General features: G+C 42.8%; 3 protein-coding genes across 3 annotated transcripts in view; 2 read left to right on the top strand and 1 right to left on the bottom strand.

The window, feature by feature from the left end:
- The first annotated feature begins 651 nt into the window (after nt 1-651).
- Nucleotides 652-1,140, top strand: LOC132263177 (small ribosomal subunit protein mS37). Its single transcript, XM_059762810.1, has one exon. It carries the CDS (start codon nt 724-726, stop codon nt 1,081-1,083), a length of 360 nt encoding a protein of 119 aa, XP_059618793.1. The 5' UTR covers nt 652-723; the 3' UTR covers nt 1,084-1,140.
- Nucleotides 1,135-3,173, bottom strand: LOC132263169 (2-hydroxyacyl-CoA lyase 1). Its single transcript, XM_059762798.1, has 3 exons — nt 3,028-3,173; nt 1,510-2,942; nt 1,135-1,447 (listed from the first exon to the last, which is right to left on the bottom strand). Exons 1-3 carry the CDS (start codon nt 3,076-3,078, stop codon nt 1,228-1,230), a joined length of 1,704 nt encoding a protein of 567 aa, XP_059618781.1. The 5' UTR covers nt 3,079-3,173; the 3' UTR covers nt 1,135-1,227.
- Nucleotides 3,174-11,160: 7,987 nt separating this feature from the next.
- LOC132265238 (adenylate cyclase type 6) overlaps nt 11,161-16,766 on the top strand; it is a 59,068-nt gene continuing 53,462 nt past the window's right edge. Inside the window, exon 1 of the mRNA XM_059765816.1 lies at nt 11,161-12,137. The gene's annotated coding sequence lies outside the window, so the exon portion shown is untranslated. The remainder of the gene's footprint in view (nt 12,138-16,766) is intronic.

The following is a 16,766-nucleotide window of genomic DNA, read 5'->3' as shown; positions in this document are numbered from 1 at the left end:
AGATTTCCCAGCAAAAACTCACAAGTTCAACACTCAGAGAAATCCGCATTGATTTTCTAATCAATGATAAGGAAGCGATAAAAGAATAATCAAGCTGTTCAAGCTGAACATTTGAGCATACATAACAAATTATTAAATTAATATTGATAGAAAATTTCAGACACAGTTTAGAAAAGCGCGCCAAGCGCTGCTGCCGAATGGAAAAATGGTAAACAATTCTCAGAATTCACCATAAATCGCTGAATAATACTTCTCTAAGTAATTGACAAGCCCTGTTATAGGAAGAAATGTATCCTAAACTTCCTTCTTATGCTTATTTCGCTTATTTACAAGCAATAGATTCAATAATTGCAGAGGAATGCATGCATTTGTGCATTGACGCCATCAACGCTTCGATCACTGACCTGTGAAAATCCTTTTTTCCTGCCTCTTTTGGTCATTTTCTCTCAATCCTCGAAGTCCTGCAACATCTCCAGGCTTTGCACTTCATCTTTCACAGAGATTGAAGTCAGATTTCCCGCAAATTATGTGGAAATTCTCACAAAACTACCTTTGCCAAAGATTGAGCGTCTTTTCGACCTCGAAAGAAACCATCAGAACAGCGTTGGACATTTCCAGGTCAAATTCCTCTGTTGTACAAAAATCGCGCAACGGGGAAAGAGTGCAGAAAGTGAGGTTAGGGAGTGGTTGCCGAACAGCTGAGAAGTTGAGAAGTGCAGGAAAATGAGGATTCCGTCGGTTGCGCTGCTGAACCGGGTTCCGCAGCAGAATGAGGGCAAGGTGCCGTTCAAGGAGATGATGCCGATGCGCCTGAGGGACAGCGTGAGTGGCAAAGGTGGGCAGGACAGCAACGTCGCCTGTCTGCACGAGATGTCCGTGGTGTTCGCCTGCCTCAAGGGGGCGGACTTCAACGAGAGTGCCTGCGCCAGGGAGATCGGCAGCCTGAAGAAGTGCTACAAAGTCTTCCTGGAGACGAAGGCGAAGAACAAGGCGGAAGACAAGGCGGGAACTGTCGTGACCGGGAGGAATTTGAACTACAAGCAGCTCAACAAGTACCTCAGACTCTTCCCGCAGCCCAAGTGAGGCTTTGGGGCTGTTGGATTGTTAGGCATAAGGATAGTGAATAAATTGCAGGTAAAAATGTTTATTTCCCATGTCCCAATGCCCCTAAATTGCACCTTTTTCCCCATTTTCCAATATTTTTACGCCTTTCCGGAAGACTGAGCTTCACAGCTTGGACTCCGTGAGCCAGCCGAAGGCTTGCTGCTTCCGACCAGCGTTGGGACTGATGATCACGTTGATGATTGTGGGTCTGTCCTTGAGCGTGAGTGATTCCTTCACCGCCTTCTGCAGCTCCGGAATCTCCCGGACGAAGAATCCCTTCTGGTTGAACATCGTCAGCATGTTTTCGTAGTGCGTCTCGACGGTCAGGGCAGAAGGAGGCGTTCTGGAAGGGGAAGAGAGATGATTTCCCTGCCCTAAAGAAAGGGGAAGATGAGAGATTCTTACACTTGCGTCAAGTCTCCGTCGCTGCGCATCGTGTCGTAGCTTTCCTGGTCAAATCCGCTGTAGATTCCGCCGTTGTTCACGATCACGATGACGATGGGCAGTTTGTAGCGGATCATCGTCTCGATCTCCATGCCGGAGAAGCCGAACGCCGAGTCGCCCTCCACGCAGATCACGCGCTTCTCCGGACAGCGATCGCGACAGAAGAGCGCCGCCGCGATGGCGAATCCCGGCCCGACGCCCATTGTGCCGAACGTGCCGGCGTCCAGGCGGTGTCTGGCCAGGGAATTGTGCAGCATGGATCGGCCGATGTCCATCGTGTTGGCGCCCTCGCTCACGATGATCGCATCCTTGGGAATCAGCTGCTGAAGATGATGGAAGACGGCGTAGTAGTTCAGCGGCACGCTGGCGTCCTGCGCCATCTGCGCCACAGTCTTCTGGTTCTTGGCGCACTGATCCTTCAGCTCGCGCCACCACTCCCGCTGCGCCGTGAACGTGAATCTCTTCTGCACGAGGCGCATGAAGAGCGCCTGCACGAACGGCAGCACGTCCGACTGCACAGCCACGCGACTCAGCACGCTGTTGTGCAGCTCCTCCGGACACAGATCCACCTGGATGACCTTCACGTCGGCAGCGAAGCGCGGCGGCCGCCCGAAGTGGAGGATCCAGTTGAGACGCGCGCCCAGGAGGAGAATCACGTCGGCTTTCTGCAGCGCCAGCGTGCGCGCCGAGGCGACGCACTGCGGCGCCGCGTCCGGCACGACGCCTTTGCCCATGGGCGTGGCCAGGAAGGGCAGATTGGCGTTCTGGATGAGCTTCCGGACGCTCTCCTCGGCTCTGGCATAGGCGGCGCCCTTGCCGATGATCACCAGCGGACGCTTCGCCAGAGCCAGCAGATTCGCCGCTTCCTGGACACTCTTGGGCTCTGGATGGCACAGAGGCACTTCTGGGCAGCTGTAGTAATCCACGGTGGAAGCGGAGACCTTCGCCTGGAGAATGTTTCCGGGGAAATCGAGGTAAGAAACTCCCGGACGTCCGAAAGTGGCCAGACGCACGGCTTTCTCCACGTGCTGCGCAATCAGGCTGGCGTTGTGCGGCCGCGCGGCGTATTTGCAGTACGGCCGGCTGAGCTCCACCTGCGGACACTCCTGGAAGCCGCCGATTCCCTCGTGATCCACCGAAGTGGAGCCCGCGATGACCAACAGCGGCCAGCAATTCACTTGGGCGTTCGCCATGCCGCCGCAGCAGTGCAGCAATCCCGGCCCGGACACCACCAGACACACGCCCGGCTTCCCGGTGAGGTAGCCGATCGCCTGGGCGGCGTAGCAGGCCGACTGCTCGTTGCGCATCCCGATGAACTTCAGCCCGGCCGCCTGCATGGCCATCGACAGCTCCACCACGGGAATCCCAATGATCCCGAAGACGTACTCGATGCCCTGCAAGGCATTTATCGTGAGACCCTCTTGACCTTTGACCCACAAGATTAGGCGCAGATCAGGTGAAAGCCCTCGAGAAATTTACCTGCTTCCGCAGCGATTCCGCCAGGATTGTGTTTCCGTCCACTTCCGCCATGACGCCAGGGAGGATTTGGGCTGTTTGGAGTGCAAATACAGGGATTTATCTGGCTGGGAGTGGGATTATTTGCACTGCCTGGAGAGAAAGCTGATGACTGTTGATAAGCTCGCCCGGTAGCGAAAAACTCCCCATTGTTTCCCATCTTTCAACGGACAAAGTCCGCGGAAGTCGCTGAGAAGTTCCCAATTGGGCGTCGCTGAGTTTTCTCGGGTCGCCCTGTAAGTGTCAACGGGCGGGCAAAAAAGACGGTTTCACGAATTGTACAGCAGAACGATGTGAATAATTGATGTTTTAATTAAATTCCCAACAATGATACCACCAAATACTAAATGCTGGCAGCTCATTGTGCTCTCTGAAGTTACATTGTGGCAGGATTTGTGTGTACTTTGCGCTGTGGCGAGTGAAATTGGTGTGCTTGAGGCGATGGCGTCAATTGTCACAACAGGATTAGTTTTTCCTCAAGATTTCACCCCAGTTTTCTTATCTTTCCGCCACTTGTCGACCAGAGAAATCCCTGTGATTCCAAAGATTGGACATCTGACAGGCTTTTTAGTGCATCGTTGGGAAAATTCTGTGTGCAGAAAGTGGTGGGAAAACAATGTGAAATTTTTGGGGTTTTCTGAAGGGAAAAACAAACGGTGAGGAAAAGGTTGATTATCCGGAGGTGAATTTCTCTTTATAATCCCTTAATCTAATTCCCTGGCATTCTGTTGTCCATCTCGAGAGAGAGAGAGAGAGGGAAATACTGTGCGAGACAAGAGGAATTTTCACCCAATTTATCCTGCAAACTCATCGAGAGACACGAATTTCCCAGCAATTTTCCACTCCGACGAAGTTGAGATCATGACTCATTAATTCCATTAACACTCTCACCTTCGTCACTTGTGTGATGATTTCCCAGGATTTCCTCCGGAGAATCCGCTGTGCAAATGCTGAGAAAATGCATTTGCGAATCGCCGAGGAAATTGGATGATTTTTCTGCAAATTGTACAGCTTTTCAACCCTTTTTTCCCCTTCACAATTCCATGGATTGAATTCCGCCGGCGACGAGGAAATGTGAGTACTTTTCTCCATTCTTTGCTCTTGTTCAATATTTGAGGACGCTTTATAACTTCGTCTTGTCCTGAATAACAAAAAAGACTATTTATAATTCAAATCAATTGAAAACCCTCCATTTTTGGCCCCAACAGAAAAAAAGTCCACCGCGTTTTTCTAGTTTCGCACCAAAGTTGTGCATTTACACAGTAAACAATGCCGGAAAGTGGAAAAAAAACCATGAATTTTAGAAAATATCCAGATGGCAGTTGTACGCCATCTTTTTTTCCTTCCAAAGCGCCCAAAACGTCATTATTCGTGAAAATCTACCCCAAAATGGCGGAATTATGAGTAGTTTTTGGTGAGCGTGTTAAAAAGAGCCTTGAAAACAGGTGAAGACGCATTCTGAGACAAATAATATATTCTAGGGAATTGTAGGCTGTGAAATCACCTTTCCAAAACGTCTTTAATATTGAAAATCCGTTGAAAAATGGCGCCAGAGTGAATATTTTTCCAAAGTAGCGCATAAAAAGAACTCTTCTGTCAAAAATGGGCCATTAACTCCATCTTGCGGCCATATTTTGCCACAAATACGTTCTAGAAAGTTGTAGACAATGAAATAATCTTACCAAAACTTTGAATTTGCTGGAAATCGAACAAGAATTGTGGAAAATATGGGCAAATTAAAGATTTAATCCACAAATTGAGCTTTCTTCACACATTTTACACTATTTTTGCGCTGTAAACTTTCGTTCTAAAAGCATAATTTGTGGTGAAAAGTATTTGTTTACCTCGTAAATGTAGAGAATGGGCGTAAGAGTTGAAATGTTATCAATTCGATGGGCAGAAGTTTGGCACATATCGATCAATCCCGTGTCATTTATTATTGATGGTCGCTGGGCAGGAAAAAGGCGACTCCGGAGGTGGCAAAAGAACGAGAAGAGAGCAATTTTCTGCTCACGTGATGACACAACATTAGATTCACTACATTTTCCCCCGTATTAAGTGGCCATAAATATGCCAATTGGCAGCCGATGCGACGGCAATCTGAGAGAGAGAGAGAGAGAATAATCGACGGGTGAATGGAAAACTATGAAAAGCCAAAAATGCAATTTTTCAGCAAAGCGTTTTCAAGATTTCGCTTCAATATCGCGGCAAAATTTGCCAAATTTATCTTAAAAAGCCTTCAAATCGTCCGTTAAAGTGTAAATATTGCAAAGTTTTTGTTATTTTGTAAATATTTTAGTTGATTTTATCAGTATTTATTGGAATTTTTCACTAAAATATGGTGAAATTAATGGAAAATCTGAAAATTTTTATTTTTCAAAGTCGCTTTTTATTAATCTTTGAGTTGATTTTATCGAAATTAGTTCTAAAAAATCAATTTTTCATACTTTTTTGGACTTTTCCATAATGTTTTCAAGTGAAAAAAATTCAAAAGATATGAAAAATATTCATTTAAAGTCTAAAGAACATTTTAGAATAATTCTGAAAATCTACAAATATTTTCTAAAAAGACGTTTTATGCATTTGACTGCAATTTTTGAGACATTTTTCTTGGGGAAAAATTGTTCAGCGTAAACAATGAAAATTCGACTTTTCATTCGCAAAACATGAGAATTTTTTTCCATTTTTTTCCATAAGATACAAATCTTAAAATTCTTGTACAGAAAGAACAAATAAGAAGCTATTCAAAAATACACAAGGCGTAAATTATGAAAAATCGACTTTTCATAGTTTTCCATTCACCCGTCGTAATGCAAATGCCATTTAAATCATTAGGCCACTCAGTGCAGATTTATGCTAATCTCCGTCCACATGAAGACTCACAAATTGCAAATGATGTTGACTGGGATGGAAGTAATTTTCCCCACAATGAAAATGACAACATTACACAGCAGATTTTGCATTTTTTTTCTATCTGTAATTCTCAAGTAATTCTCAAGTAATTCCCTCCATAAGTGATTTGCTTTGTAATTCAGTGTGAAGGTGTATTTTTCCTTCAAATTGCACTCAATCTCTCTTTGTCTTTGTCGTGCAATTTTCCATCAGATTTTCACCGGTGCAAATGAGAATTTATGCGCGCACTCTCAACATGACTGTGTGTGTGTGTGACAAAATGTTGGCGTTGACTTCGAGATAACCCACGACTGTCGCTTTTTGAACATATGCAATAAATCCATAGATAATTTATCAAGCGCAGATACAGATGGGCAATAAATGGAGTCAGCCAAGTGTGAAGAAACCGCAGAGACGAGCCCAAGATTCTGAGGTCAGTTTTCTGCCTCCAGAAATCTTAGAGATTGAGAAATCAATCCGCCGGCTTTTATGCACAGACGCACTTAATCGATTAAACTCACTCCGTCCGGATTATCAGCACTCGCGCTATCGCATTTAGTCATATTTTACAGGCTAATTCTTAGACGCGCTCAGATAGTGCTAATCTACTGGATTTCTTCGGAATCACTAATAATTCAACACTGGAAGGCCTTTTGGGGGGAATTTAACCGATAAAATGCCACAATTCTCGATTCTTTGAGTGTCAAAAGAGCTGAAAATTGAGTTTTTCTAGCAATTCTTAGACTTTTTCCCAGTTAAACAGCCCAAAAAGTCCGTAATTCAAGGGTTTCACATATTTGAAGGTAGAAAATGTGATGAAAACTGAATTTACTGGTCGAAATGAATCGAGTTAAGTTGTTTTAATTGACAATTTAACTTGCTTATAACAATTCCAAAACTTTTAATTGAATGTTCTCTGAAGCTTTGAAGCATTTTTGATGGGATTTTTGCAATGTTTTGCAGTATTTAAATGATATTTTTCACAATATGCAGTTTAGTTTACTTTTATTCGTCCGTTTTTGGGTCACAGATCGTCAAATCGATTTTATCTTGGCTGTGTGATAAAGCTTTATCGCAATGCAAACTATCTGATAATGATGATTGGCATTAAAGTGGGCGGGGCTCTCGAGTGGGCGTGGCTTCTTAGCCACTCTTCTGCGATTTATTTCTATACAACTAATAAGTTAAGATGTTTTAATTGACAATTTAACTTGCTTGTAACTTAATGAATGTTTTCTGAAGTTTCAATGCATTTTTGATTGAATTTTTGCAATATTTCAATATTATTTCAAATTACTAAATTAACAGTTGCCTTGCTTTGATGAAGCTTTATCGCAAGGCAATCTATTCACTTTCCTCTCTTCTTCTGTCAAATAATGACGAATGACATTGAAATGGGCGGGGTTTTCGCGTAGGCGTGGCTTCTCAGCCACTCTTCTGCGATTTATTTCTATTCAACTAATAAGTTAAGATGTTTTAATTGACAATTTAACTTGCTTGTAAGGATTCCAATACTTTTAACTGAATATTTTCTGGAGTTTCAAAGCATTTTTGATGAGATTTTTGCAATTTTTTCGAAGTATTTCAATATTAGTTCAAATTATTATATTATTAATCCATTGCCTTGCTCTGATGAAGCTTTATTGCATGGCAAACTATTCCCTTTCCTCTCTTCTTCTGTCTAATATTGGAGATTGGCATTGGAATGGGCGGGGCTTTCGCGTGGGCGTGGCTTTTCAGCCACTCTTCTATGATTTATTTCTACACAACTAATGTCCATGACTACTTTTTTTCCGTGGACTGAACTTGAAGATAGCGTAAGCGTTTAAAGTGGCGACAGATTGTTTAGAGTATGATTTAATCGCTCGTGTTTACAAGACAACCTCCTATCTAATCCACTCGCACAGCCGCTGGGAAAGAATAACATGTTCGTCATGCGGCTTTTGAGCTTGGAAAGCGCAGTCGGAATTTTTTATTAAACTTTCCCTCTCGCGCACGCCGCGAAGAGTGGCGGCGAAGGGGCTTTCCGAAGGGGGTTTCGAGGGGTTCCCAAGGGAGGGAGAATTAATGTGTGTGTGGCGAATTGGCGTGCGGGAAAACTAGTGCTAAATCTGGTGAGACGAGATAATGTGGCGAGTGGGGAGGATTTATCTATTAGGTGACACAGAATGTTGCGTGGTGAGCGAAAAAAGCTTATCGCGTCGTCTTCGCGCGAGTTGAAAGTGTATTAGATGAAATAACAAGTGCTTATTATTCATTTTTGTGAGGTAATTCAACACCAGAAGATGATCATGCTGTTGTTTTATTTTTTTTCTTCTTCTCATTTTAGTATTTTTGTTGGCAAAACAAGACGTTTATTGAATTTCTGGGGTATTTTGTGGAATCAGTCGGTGTTTGTAGCAATTTGGATGGAATTATAATATTTTCTTGTGTGCCAAGATCAAATTTCTCCTCATCGGTTTGACGTTGTCGTTCGGAATTTCCTCTCTCGCGTGCGCGTCTCCAAAGAATAAACAACTTTTCAACCGAACCAGAGCCCAATCTTATCCCCCCACAAATTCCTTGGAGAGAATCTCCAACCCTTCTCGTGCGGATATTTATTTAGCCAAAGATTCAATGATTGGCATGATTGCGTGCTCTCACGATAATCTCCATCCTATCTTTATCGCCCCTCCTTCAGGGCTCAGTTCCTCTGCCAACTCTGCACACGCATCTCACGCCGTCGCTTCCAGCAGAAACTGTTGTAAGTCCAAAATGGAAGTTTTGCAGTTTATTGTGAGGAAAATGAGATTTATCGAATTTTTTTCGCCTTTCTGAGCTGTTGTTGCTCAATCTCTGTTGTCTGGATGAGCAGAAGATTCTTCAGGATGGATTATTTCTTGCAGGAAGACACTAAAAACACAGAAAGTCCGATGGCAGAATTGAATAACTTCCTTCTGTCCAGAAGCTCTTCATTGAAGTCATTCATTCATTCATTCATTTTTATTTTCATCCTTCCGTGAACAAGGAGAGTAACGCGCCATAGCCCCTAGGGGCTGTTTTGGCGCTGTGTCGGTGCGGCGCATAATCTGACAGCGCTAGCTGCCATATTGCGATCTGCATCTTGCCTGGACCTCCTCTGGGGGAGTCCCAAGCAGCCAGTTCCTGATCGAGGCTCTGCTGAGTGCAACACCCTCGCGGTCCACACTATTGATGACTGTCGGTGCGGCGTAGTTCACCGATCTCTTGAAACGCTCCGACAGCGGCCTGGGAACTATCAAGAGCTCCCTTCCCCTCAACTCCGTCGTGGGGCGGAACAGACCGCAGTCAGGCCTGAGACCGGCCTGGGCGCTCAAAAAGGCACCCACAATCCTGGACACAAGAAGATGTCCCAGGGGCAGGATTTCCCATTCCTGGTACAGTGGCCAAGAGTGGGCCCTCCGGCCGGCGCGCGCCATTACCCTTACGATGGTCTTCTGTGTTCTTGTCAGCGGGGATAGATGAGTTTCACACGCGTTGCCCCAAATCAGAAGGCCATAGCTGAGTCTCGATTCCGCCAAAGCGAAATAGATGACCCGCATCAGATGCTCCGAACACAGCGCTCTCAGTGAGTACATCTGACGGGCAATGCAGCGCAGGTCACTGGTGATACGGCTGATGTGTCCCGTCCACGTCAGCTCCGAGTCCAAGGTGACGCCCAGGTACTTGAAGGTCGGAACACACTCTATGGGCAGGCAGTCCGCAAGGCACGCATCAGCAGCGCGAGTGCAGCGTGAGGAGTGGCACACCAGGTCACCGCCACCACCGAGGCCTCCTCCGAAGTCCATGCGCACGGTCTTCGAGCTGAGGATCATGCCGTTGGCCTCGAGCCAGCTCCTGAGCGCAGAGAGGTCAGCATTCATTTGTCGCTCAACATCATCCCACGTGGCACTAGAGTAGACAAGGGCAACGTCATCGGCGTAGGCCGTAATATGCCCCTCCAGTGGGAGAGTGAGTAGACCATTCACATATATCAGGAACAGGAGCGGCCCAAGAACTGATCCTTGAGGAACGCCAAACTCACAAGTCACCGACTCGCTTGTACAACGCTGCCCCAGCTTGACTCTCTGAGTGCGCCCAACAAGGTAAGAGCTTAGCCAGCCATGCGGGATGCCGCGGAATCCCAGAGCATCCAGTCTACTCAGGAGAGTGTCCAAATTCACGGAGTCGAAAGCTTTCGTGATGTCAACAAAAAGCGCCCCGACGCGTCTCCGAGGTCGCTGGTTCAGGCACTCATTTAGCTCCACCATGAATCTTCCCAGTGCGTCCTCGCAGCTCAACCCCGCCCGGAAGCCAAACTGGGCGGAGGAGAAGAAATTAGCAGCATTCAGGAAGGCAGTCATCCTGGAGTAGACCACTTTCTCCATCACCTTGGATAGGGCAGACACCAAAGTGATGGGCCGGTAGTTGTTGGGCAGCATTTTGTCACCCTTCTTGAAAATAGGGACAACGAGCGCCGTTTTGAGCATCTCCGGAAAGACCCCCGTTCCCAGGGAGAGATTGATCGCGAAGGACAATGCGTCCATCACGTGCGGGGCGACTCCTTTCAGCATATTATTTGAGATTCCGTCCATTCCCGGAGCGCCGCCAGACCTCAAGCCCCTGATCACTCGAAGCACCTCGAGGGGCGAGGTTGGTCTCATGAAAAAGGTTGACGAAAACGCTATTTTTCTTCTCCGTACGACGTTTCAAGACTGCATTTTTCCTTTCTCAGGACTACAAAGTACATTGATGAGATGATTTTCACAAGAATTTGCTACAAAATGTCTGCAAATTGATCAGTTCGCTCCATTTGATTTTGAGTAATTTTCTGCCGTCCACTCATCATCACCAACTTGAGAAAGTTGGTGATTTTGTTAACGCCAAAACAATCTTTCTTCTTGTTGACATTCCTATTTCGCGATAAGAAGATGTGTAGAGCCTCGAAAGCTGCCAGTTTGACGTCGTTCTCTTCTCAATTAATCAGCGGAAAGTGCAGATTTCTTGTCTTTCTTCACTTAGAAGAGAATTTCATGCAATTTCTTGGTTTTCTACTCGGTTTTTGAACACTAAAATGGCCAGAAAATCCTGTGTTGAATAATTAATGCGAAGGATTTTGACTTCTTCCACGTACAATTTCTGCAAGAATCACTCAATCGACGAGTAGATCTACAATGCGTAATTTCAGGGGCGACGATATCTATGGCTGTGTGGCTGGAAAAGTGTAGGAATCGTGAGGGGCACGTAATAAGGTTTTCTGGCTGAGAGTACAGCGGCAGCAGCACTATGGCTGAGTGTAGTAACAAAAGTATAGCGCGCGTTCGCTCCTCTCCGCGCTTCTGGCTGTGCGGAAAATGTTCACATGAGGTGCTCTACTGAAATCAGTTGATAGACGATATTTCAACTGGACGGAAGTTGTGCGCTTCTCTCGGCGCGACGAACACTTCTTCACGTTCTCGTGCTGCGGCTGAAAACAAAACTGTGCGAACGAAGAGAGAGAGAGAGAGTGACGTTGGTGCGAATGATAATTAAATTAAAATAATTTTAAAGAGAGTTTTCGAGTGTGTGAATTTTGCTTCCGCCCGCGAGAGAGAAAGAGAGAGAGAAGCGAATTCCTCCTTGGGGAGCTTTTTTGCCTTCTTTCACACCACTTCTTCTTCATGCTATTTTTTTTTTCTCTTTGCGCCCATTGTAACACCTTAAAAAGTGTGGATGAATAATACTTTGTGGTAAATACACCTTTGTGTTGTTTTCTCGCACCCTCTGGTGAGAAAGGGAGTCGCGCGCGCGAGGTGGATGAGCAAAAAGGGGTTCATTCGCGAGGGGGTGGCGAAAAAAGAGAGCGCGCGCGAGAAAAGTTGGTTCAACAAGGATTTCAAGTGCGAGAGGAGATGAAAAATCAAAAGCTGGATGATTTTTCAATATAAAACCCGAGTTTTTCGCTACGAAAAGCCCAGTCAAAAGCACGACGCGAGACAAAGTGGAAACTCCGTGGAATGTGCCGGGGTTTTTTTCCCTCCTCCTCCTTTCAACCCCCTCTCGAAATTTGTGTGAAACAACCAAAGATTGATGTGTGATAGCATTGAATTTGAGTGAATTCGCCACAGGAAGGACACGAGAAATACATCCAGTCGCAGAGTTGTCTTTGTGGACATGAAACCGCGAATTTAATACCATTTATTGAGGTAAAATTCCTTGATTTATCCCGAAAAAAAGTGTGTGCATTTGTGTATCTCAAAAAGAGTCTCATTGCAATCTGACTTCGGCATGACACATTGAAGGAAAGGCAGTCGAAGTGTAGGAGAAAAAATAAATTGTGGTAATTTTTTATCTTATGCGAAAATCAAATAAACACATTCACACTTTGGGTGTATATGAATTTGTACTGTAAATAAACTTATAATATATGACTCAAACAATATATACTTATGTATAATCGCTGGTGGATATCGTTTTTAGTCAGAGAGAGAGAGAGAGACGCTCAGAGTCGTAGTGGAGAGATTAAAATGATATCAAGCAATATAATCTGGGCGTTTAGTGTAAAGGAAAAAAACGACCACAGGCAGCAATAAGTGTATACAATGGCAAAGAATGCGATTTGTCGTGTGATAATTTGAGTGGTTATTTGATGAAAAATCGCGAAATGTTGGGAGATTTCAATTAAAATTACACTGATAAGACATTTCAGTGGACAATCCTTAGTAAATCCATGGGAATGTCCACTGAAATGCCGAATTGATTAAATGTTCTTCTTTAACATTGATATATTCGTCTCTTTAGTGTATTCTGTAATTGTGGCAGAGCATTTTCTACAATTCCTACACTTTCCCTTTGTCTAGAATATGTGGTTTGCCGGAGTGATTTTCCGCATGAGTAGAAAAGGAAGCAAATAATCCGCAATATTGCCACGGTTCCTTGCATTTGCTAATTAATCGTTTAAGCTTCCAATGCGTCGCATATTGAATAGAAAATAGATCAAAATAGAATTGATATTATCCAACAATTTCATTGGACAGTCGTGCAATATTCTATAAGAATGTCATTGGACAATAGTAAATTTACATTTTCTCCAAGAAACCAAATTGCGACATGCAAAGTCACTTTTCTAATGGAAGAATGGTGACAAAAGGTAGCAGAGAAGTTCGATTGAAAACTCCTGCACTTTGTCATAAATGGAAAATGTGTGTTCGGTGGAAAAGCCAACATTTTATATACAAATTGCTGCGATATAAATAATACAAATTGACTCTCTGGCGAAACATGTGAGCTGAATTTGATGATAACATGGAAAACTGCAACAATGACACGCTGAGCGCGTATTTTCACGATGTTTTTGAGGTGGAAAAGTAAGATGAAGTGAATGGGGGAAAAAGCTGTTATCGAGTGTCAATGAAAGTTCTTTAATATCTTAGACGAATTGCACAGAGAGTGAGAAAGTGTTGAATGCATATGGAAAAGTGTCTTGTCATTCGTGGGACGAATTGTTGACACAGTTTTGTTGGAAGGTTTTTTCTTACATTCTCATATTTCTGTCTTTTCTGCCAAGTGTTAATTCAATTGGATTCTCTTTCTCTCTCTCTCTGTCTTTGACGTATTTTGTGTGTCATTTCGCCACATGTGAAGCCTATTTCACCTCCCAATTCATACCTGACGATTATTGTAATTGTCTTAGCACCAAATTTCGTTTTAATTGCCAAAATTCACATTTACGCTCGCCCAAGGGGGAGATAATATGCCTTCAACACTTCAGACACTTCTGAACGCCTTCAAAATGCATTTCAGACTAATTCAACTGCTTCTCACAGTCAATTCTAACTTTTATCACAAGCTAACCTAAGTTTTGCCTTCCGGAAATGCTTTGAAACATTCTGACCAAATTGTGAGGTTAGAAATTCAGCTTAGAAAATCCTTTTTGGACTAATTTAGATCTTTTCAAACAAATCTTTGAATGTTTTTACAAGATAATGAGGTTGAATCACTTTAAAGCAAAAAAAAAAAACACATTCTTCTAGACTGAAATGGGATTTTTTGAGGTTATGATTGACTTTTAAGCTTTTTCTCAATCAATATCAAGTGATTTTCGATCAAAATGCTCAATTTTGCAGAGAAAAAGCGAAATAATCGATGATTAAGCACAAATTTGACCACTTTGAGAGTTATTAAATCGACAAAATCTGTCTTAAATCAATCACATAACCTAGAAAAGCAATAAAATGTATTTAATATCAGTAAAATTATGCAGAAAATGCCTCAATTTGTTGAAACTGAAGCTTTTGCTGTGCAAATTTTGTAAATATTTAGCCATTTTCAATTCCCAAAAACTTCCACAAAAGCTGTACACCACTTCCGACCGTAATATCTGCCCCTTGCGTTCGCTTTTTCATCAGCACCTTCAGTGGATAGACGTGGAGATTCTCTTGTTATTCGCCTCACAATCGCGTCGTAGAAGAAATTATACACATCCTTTTTGGCGTCTCTTAATGGGCCAATTTATTTTTTGAGTGTCTTCACGATGTCTTTCGGTAATTGATAGAAATTGAAATGTTCTGGGAAATTTGCTTCTGAGCTATTGAAACATCTCCTTGAGATGCACAGTGATTAAATCCAGCTTCTATTCAATGGCTTCTCATAAATATTTACATTTTGTGTATGAATTGTGTGATATTTATGATGTTCAAAATTCTCCCCGAGAGACTCGCGGAGTCTTTTTCAATCCGCGTGACTCAGAATTTTTGAAACTCTTTTGATTTTCAATTAGACAAATCTTTGCCGGGAATTATATTGCAAATAATTATGTCTGGATTCCCAAAATTAATCTCCGCCCGAGCAAATAAGCTGAGGATTTGACAGAGATTACTCGCGATTGTGGAATGTCTGGAATCTCCGTCAGAAATCTTATTTGTCGTCTATAAACTAACACAAGCACTATAAAGTCACAAGCGGCTGAAGCTCTCGAGTACACATTTTACATTAGCATGTAATTGCGAATTGAAGACATCTCTCAAGAGTAATATTATCAAAAAACATGTCACGAGAATTGCCGCACAGACACAGAGAATATTAAAGTGACTTTGCACAGAAGTCTTTTCATTAATTTAATAATAATGTAATAAGAATTATTTATCATTGGAAATTCCGCGTGGATGTTTTCGAAGTCATGTGAAAATTACTCCTCAAGTTCAATGTGAAAAGAAAACCACACTAAAGTGTGTGTATAGGAAGCATCAAAATTGCAAAACTCCATCGATCGTGAATGGCAAAAGGCTTATTATTGAGGCAGATCAAGGGAAAGTTGATAGGGCTAAAATGTGTACACTACAATTAATATGCAAGTTCAGAACTTTTGCAGTGCATCGAAAAATGTCTTTGCAACTTTACTTTAATTCGTACAAAGGTGTTGCAAGATTGCGATTCATAACATTTACGAAAACATTTCAAATGTTGACGTTTCAAGACAATATATTTCATCGCGTGAAGACAAGAAGAGCCGGAAAATTCACGTAAAAACCAAAGAAATAGACAATATTCTGTCCAAAAACACCCTAAAAGAGGAAATTTCACACTTTTAGAGTGTCTTAAAGAAATCTCAAAGAAATGACATTTTGACAGCTGAAATTCATATGAAATAAACTCCCAACTTTCCTTTGCAACGCCTTCCAGTTCGTATTTCATTCGTGCTTTCGTTTGGTGGTGGTTTCGTCCAGTAAAATAGGTTTTATTGTCTCAAAATGAAATTTGGGATGCAGATTTGCATCTGGCATCCCGATTAATGCAGATTTCTATCAGCTGTTTTGACAGCAGCGCCAATAATTTTCTCTTCAGAATTTTCCTACATTCTTTGCTGATAATTTAACCAATTTATTGAGAGAAGAAAGTGTGAAGTGAAGAAGAGTTAAAATGACAGAGAAAGTGGAGCGAAAAGATGGCGCCACTTTTGACAAGCAGAATCTGGCAACCCGTTCAAACACTGTCAAAGCAAATTTCATCCGATTGGTGTGAAAAAGCCTTAAGAAATCGCTTCAAAACCAAGTTTCAACACACTTGTGTGAAACTTTGAACGATTATTTGTGAAAATCTTCCTTTAAATACTATTTTGGTCATTTTCTACCTTTAACTTTCTTTAATTATTGAGAGATTTTGAGTAATTGCGCCTTGAAAGCTTTCAAAGTTAAAGCTGAGCATTAGTTTTCTATTGAAAATAATTGATTTTGGAGGTTCTTTTGCCATTAAATCTTTGTTTGAAACTTTAAGATTGTTGAATTAGACAAGAAGTGTTGGTGAATTACACTTTCGCTGTGTTGTACACCACTTTTGACCGTAAAAACTCCCCTTTTGGGGGGGAGGAAGATTTGTATGGCGAAGTGCGGAGTTTAATGGCCATGAAGAACAAGAGAAATGACGGGAAAATGAGTGATTCTTGGCATAGAGGAAAATGAAAGTTAATCATCTTTTTTTTCTGCCGTGACTTCTCACACCCCCTCGGGAAAGTCATCGAGTGGTGGCGCAGAAGAGGGTGGGGGGATTTTCTGGCTCATGGGAAGGGAAAGAAGGAGAAAAAATGAACACAGTTTGTGTATTTTAGTGAAAGGAAAATACTTAAATACGGGGATATTCGTAATGAGAGCGGCGTGGAACATGAATAATTTTCCAACTTTTATCAGAGATTTCAACTTGGCAAACAGCCGAGGAGGAGAGCGAGGAAATCACCATAGTAACTCTACATTATGTGCGCCCCGCACTTATGCCTATATATATATATATATATATATATGTATGTATGTTGGCTGGGTAATATAAAATGGGAATACATGAAC

Source organism: Phlebotomus argentipes, unplaced genomic scaffold, assembly GCF_947086385.1.
Source record: "Phlebotomus argentipes unplaced genomic scaffold, Phlebotomus argentipes genome assembly contig_2, whole genome shotgun sequence".
NCBI lineage: Eukaryota > Metazoa > Arthropoda > Insecta > Diptera > Psychodidae > Phlebotomus > Phlebotomus argentipes.
Note: the sequence above shows the minus strand (reverse complement) of the source record. Positions and strands in the feature narration are given on the sequence as shown.